The sequence below is a fragment of the Anguilla rostrata genome, chromosome 1 (genome assembly GCF_018555375.3).
Source record: "Anguilla rostrata isolate EN2019 chromosome 1, ASM1855537v3, whole genome shotgun sequence".
Classification (NCBI taxonomy): Eukaryota; Metazoa; Chordata; class Actinopteri; order Anguilliformes; family Anguillidae; genus Anguilla; species Anguilla rostrata.
In genome coordinates, this window is record NC_057933.1 from 48,756,119 (window position 1) to 48,761,591 (window position 5,473).

The window sequence follows — 5,473 nt, forward strand, 5'->3', positions numbered from 1 at the left end:
GCCGATATGGAAATGTGCGGTTTGCTGCTCCGCGAAGGCCTCCCCTTTGCATTGGGCAGTTTAAGAGCCGGCCGCTCTGCTGTGCACAGATCAGCCTGCGCACGCACAGGGTCCATTACGGCTCAGCTGGGCTGCGAGACGATCGACCTGCCTCTGCCAGGGCTTTTTCTGCTTTATTTATGCATTTCTGCTTTTTGGGCTGGACCGCAACAGCGGGGCCAGCCCTGCAAACGCGAATGTCTGTGACTGACTGAGTGACTGAGTGAGTGATGACGGTACACCATTGGTCAGCCGGTCCAGCCTTATACTAGGTTTTGACCTGGTCTTGTTTTTATTTCTCGCTGAAGGTTGACTCTTCCAGCCGGGCCTGGACTGTGCCGAACTGGGGTGCTGCCTCGTCTGTTACTGCAGCTCACTGTGGGGCCTGGGGTGAGGGTTCGCTGGCTCCACAGAGGGAGTTGGGGAGGGGCGGACTATGTCGCCAGATATGACATTTACACCTGTCTGTGACCATATTCTCACTTGGATTATTTATTTTTGTAGCAGAAACCGCTTTTTGGCTGCTCTACGCGCAGTAGCTTAGAGGCTGGTTCCACGCAGCTGTTTTGGTGAGTGAGCTCAGATTAAGGACTTCGCCCAAGTGTGCGGTCGTGAGCCCAGGTCTCCCCCGGGCCGAATCCAAACCGCAGAGAACCACTCTGCTTTGCCGCCGCCGCCGTCGGGCCGAACCCGTTCGGCTGCCACAGGCCAGGCGGCCCCTGTTTCCCAGCATGCCCCGGGGCCTGACATCAGTGACGGAGCCGGACAGGACGGATCAGGAGCGGCCCCACCTGCGCCTCGCGTCCCTTTCGCCTCGGTTTTCACCGCCGGGGGCCGGGGGCTAGGGGGGTGCGGGGCTGAAATGGAAAGGGCGAGGCGTTTCGCCGAATCGCAGTCAGACTCCCCTGACGTACGGGATAACGGATTAGCCCCCGGGTCGTTATTTCCGCCATTACGATCAGAACGGCCGTCGTCACGCGCGGCGCTGCGGGAGCGTCGGTAATCGCCGCGGCGGCCCGGTCTGAGCGCGTCGGCGATGAGCCGCGCCGTCGCCCGCTTGGCCGGGGCGCCGGGCGCCGATCACACGCCCCCTTTTACCGAAACCTTCCCCCCTTCTCCAGAAGGGGCCGTGAAACCTCGCTGGGCCTAAACGGGGAGGAGGGGGGGAAAAGCGTGACATCTTTTTCCGTGCGATACCGCGAGCTCGCGGGGGAGCCAGAGCCAGGCAGATTTAATCTCCTTTTCCAGTCGCAAAAGCCGGCTGTAATCTTCCTCAAGCAGTCCGCTTTCATCTTATTAAGATTTAAATAGTTGCTTTGAAAAATACTCGTGTCTTGTTTTTTTTTATTTTTATTTTTTATCCCTGGCATGTAGAAAAGATCAAAAGGCAAAGTGAAGGTTTTTAATAAGCCACTCAAACAGGGTCTGCCATTGTTTATGTGGATGCAAGGATTTAAAGCAAACTTACCCATTTGAGCATTCTCTAGCGAATAATGTTTCTATAATGAATATTAAGGCGTAACCTGGATTAGCTGGGGGATTTGGAAAGCATTTGCAAAACCCCGGGCTCTGTAAAAGGATGAATCTTAAAACGCTCTTATAAATGTCAGCGTACGGTGGCTGATGCACACATTTACGTGACAAACAAAATTAGCACGTGTAGCGTCTGGCTGTGCCGCTGCCGCTCGAATCTACTTCCTGCGCCTCTGAGCGGCTCCACAGAGGATGAATAATTCACGTGCCTCTTGCTCTGGCACTGCTGCTGTGAGACCGGGAGTTGAAGTTGTGGCGAGTTGTATTGTGGTTATGAGAGCGTTGGGTGTGTGTGTGTGTGTGTGCGAGGGTGGTGTGTTGTGTGGTGTGTCTGAGGGGCTGCGTGTTAGTGTGTGAATGTGTGGTGGTTGTGCTTGTGGTGGGGTGGTGCGCGTTTGTGTGTTGTGTGTTGCGATGTGTGTGTGGTTTGCAGCATGGGTGTGTGGGGTTTTTTGCCGTATGTGGTGTGTGTTGTGTGTGTGTGTTGTTGTTATGTTCTTGTAGCTCGTTGTTCTGTGAGCGCTCTTGCTCTGAGGCGGTGTTTATCTGCTTACTGAAGCGTCCATGGTGCTGCTCCAGCCTCCCCTTCTCCGTCCTACATGTGCCGGCCTGAGGGCCATGACCTCTTCACATTCCTTCCCCCGCGTGCTCAGCGCCAGAGCTCATTGGCGGCAACCTCTGCGCAGAGAGGGACCCTCAAAACGGCCGGGTGCGACCGCACCCCCCTCCCCGCCCCCGGCGGCTACCTCCCCCGTCCCCGTTCGCGTCAGCGCTAATTCTCCGTCTGCAGTTTAATTAGCCTGACCGGAGTGACGCTGCGTCTTTCAGCTGCAGCCGCCCGCCCTCCCCGGCGCTGAGATGGGCGCTTCGGCGCCCCGCTCGGCCGGTTAATTGGTTTGCGTCTGGCGGGTAGCCGCGGCTCCGCCGCCCACTCCGGCGGGATTGAGGCGTTCGGATGGGGGGGGGTCCGGGGGGGAATGGGGTGAAGGAGGGAAAGATAGCGCACGCTCTTTATCCGAGTCCTCCTTCCTTCCTGTTCTGCGATGGTTCTGGCAGGCTGGAGGACTTGACGACTCTTTCTGAAGCTGGTGTTTTTCTGCGTTTCATTTTTTTAAAAAGTGAAATGTTATTTCTGTCGACGGAGTCAGGGGTGAAGTGAACCTTCAGCCCGCCACGCAGGGCTGCAGTGTGTCTCTCATCCCACGCCAGCCTCTTCCACACTAACATTGTCGAATGGCGCACTGAAAACACCAGCGGGAGATCACAGTTTCCAGTCATTCTACATCAGAGCACACACCGCTGCACACAAACACGCTCTCTCATCAGATCAGCACTGCCGTGGATGTGTTGACTTAGACCCCCCTCCCCCCCGAAAACCCATCATCGACGGGAATATAGATTTGTTCACACACACACACACGTCACGCACCCACACACACACACACACACACACACGGACATGTCCAAATGCACACACTCGACGACAACGCACACACACAATGCGCACCACACACACACACACACACACACACACAAACATGCACGACAACACGCACCACACATGATACAACGATGCACCACCACCATACGAACACACACGCACACACACACACACGTGTAAGTGATCTGATGATCTGCAGAGATGAATGAGAACCCCTCTCCCCCCCGCCATAATCCACAGAGACGAGCTCCATTCAGAGATCAGTGGGCCGTGTCCCCTCAGCCTTAAGTGAGCGATCAGCGAGAGGGGAAACCGCTTTAATCCTGCGCGCCGGCCCCTCCGCTCTCTCCCTGGGCTCCTGCACGTTTCATTAGCCCCCGACAGCCAACCCGCAGCCGCTCACCGCGCCGGCGCGCTAACCCCGCGTTTACTCATTTCATTCATCTCAACGCATTTACCATCGCTGCGTGCAGAACGGAGCGGAGCGTTTGATAGGTGAGGCGAGAAAAGAGGGATACGTGTGTGTGGGAGGGGAATAAGCACCCCCCCGTTGGGAATGAGCAACGTGTCGCTCCATATGAGCCTCTCCAGTCAGGGAAACTGAATAATGACACCTTCCCACTGTTGGCTGTTCTTTAACTTCATCAGAGATTTTTGTTTTTAATCAGCATATTCACTTCTGCTGTGTTGGTTTTGAGGTCTGTTTCCCTTGTCACATGGTCACCAGCGTTTTCTCCTGTGTCCTAAATCAGCATATTCACTTCTGCTGTGTTGGTTTTGAGGTCTGTTTCCCTTGTCACATGGTCACCGGCGTTTTCTCCTGTGTGTGTCCTGTGTGTTGTGACCCCCGCAGAGGTGGTCCAGAGGCCCCACGACGGTCCGGGCGAGATGGGCAAGCCGGTGGTCATCCCCAAGGAGAACCAGGAGAAGATGAAGGAGATGTTCAAGATCAATCAGTTCAACCTCATGGCCAGCGAGATGATCGCCCTCAACAGGACCTTGCCTGACGTGCGTCTGGAAGGGTGAGTGGTGCCCGGGGGGGGGGGGCAGATCACTGTCGGTATCCCAGCATTCCTAGCCGGGGTGGGCATGGGGTGCAAATCTTCAAGGCCCCGCCCTCCTCGCTGGGTCTAACATCACACCGAAATTTTGAATATCTGGTTGATATTCAAATGTGGGAGGAAGACATTTGTATTATCTGTTAGTGTTCACTGTTAGCCGCCTTGTACCAACAGTTGCTATCAGATGCTACGGGTTCAGTATGTGATAACATTCCAGAAAAACCTGTTTCGCTGAAGTGCGTCACGCAGCAGTGGCACTGGATACGTGGTCAACAGTAACTGGATTATGGAGGCTGTAGCAAAGTATACAGCAGATTTAGCATTTTAGTGGAATGTTGGATTAATGATAATGGCCAGGTGTTCAATCAGAATTTTTGATGTGATGGAAGGAGAAATTTTACCCCGGTGGCTGACTGCTGGAGCACACATCTGGGGGGGGGGGGGGGGAGTCACGGTTATGCGCCTACAGACATGTTGGGGGGTGGCGGGGCATCAGATGTGCTGCGCTGTCCGCTATTAATATAGCCATTTGCATTAAATGCCATGGCCCGTGCCCTTGAGCGGGGGAAGAGAAAGCAAGATGCCTGAAGGCGAGGACCTGTAAGCATTGTGTGTCACGCGCCCTGACTCCCCCTCTCCTCTATGAACCCTTCCGGCTCTTTTCTTCACACGCGCTGCGCTCGGTGCTCCGTCTCTCTGACACACGTGCGGGAGGAGCCGCGGCTGTTTGCTCAGGCCCACGCGCTCCGTTGTCCGCGGCGGGCGCAGCGCTAGCCTGGTGACGCCGCTCCCGTCCTTCTGTTTGGAAAGCGGGAGGCTGCGCCGTCCCCTCTCCTGACCTTCCCTGTCCAAACAAAACGCCCGCTTCGCTCGGGTCCGCCGGGCGCGGCTCGCGCCCACGCCCGTCAGTACGCCCGCGCAGAGCTAGAGGAAAACAGAAGAATAGAAATAGAAATAGCGAAGCGTTTCCGTCCCCCGCTCGAGCCACGGCGTCCTCGGCCGCCGGTGTGTTCCCTGCGTCTGCTCTCCCCTCCCTGAAAACGGTCCGTCACATGACCGCGGCACCCCGGAGGGCCCCTCAAAGCCGCGCCGCCTGTTCCCCGGGAAGCTGAGCGTGCCCCTGCTGGTCTCCCGGCAACGCCGGCGAAGCGCGCGCGATCAGACAGGAGCAAACGAACAACGGCAATCCCTGTGTCCCCGGGTAGGCTTGCCTTCCAGAGTCTGCGCTTTGTCATTCCTCATAAGGAGCGGGCCTCGCCCCCCCCGTGCGTGACTGCGTGTGAAAGCGCGTGCGGAATCCGCTACCGAGCCGCCGCGGATGTGGCGTTGGCTCTGGCGGCCGCTGGAGGGAAGCTCCTGAGGTTTTGCGCCTGAGCGCTAAACCCTTTCATTTCTCGGC

The 5,473-nt window shown here is 56.7% G+C and overlaps 1 protein-coding gene across 1 annotated transcript in view; it reads left to right on the forward strand.

Annotated features, from left to right (window-relative positions):
- Positions 1–4,481, forward strand: part of LOC135257153 (polypeptide N-acetylgalactosaminyltransferase 1-like) — a 90,808-nt gene extending 86,327 nt beyond the window's left edge. Inside the window, exon 4 of the mRNA XM_064339617.1 lies at positions 3,867–4,481. Within this exon, the coding sequence (XP_064195687.1) occupies positions 3,867–4,039 (173 nt within the window). The 3' untranslated portion in view covers positions 4,040–4,481. The remainder of the gene's footprint in view (positions 1–3,866) is intronic.
- Positions 4,482–5,473: the final 992 nt, after the last annotated feature.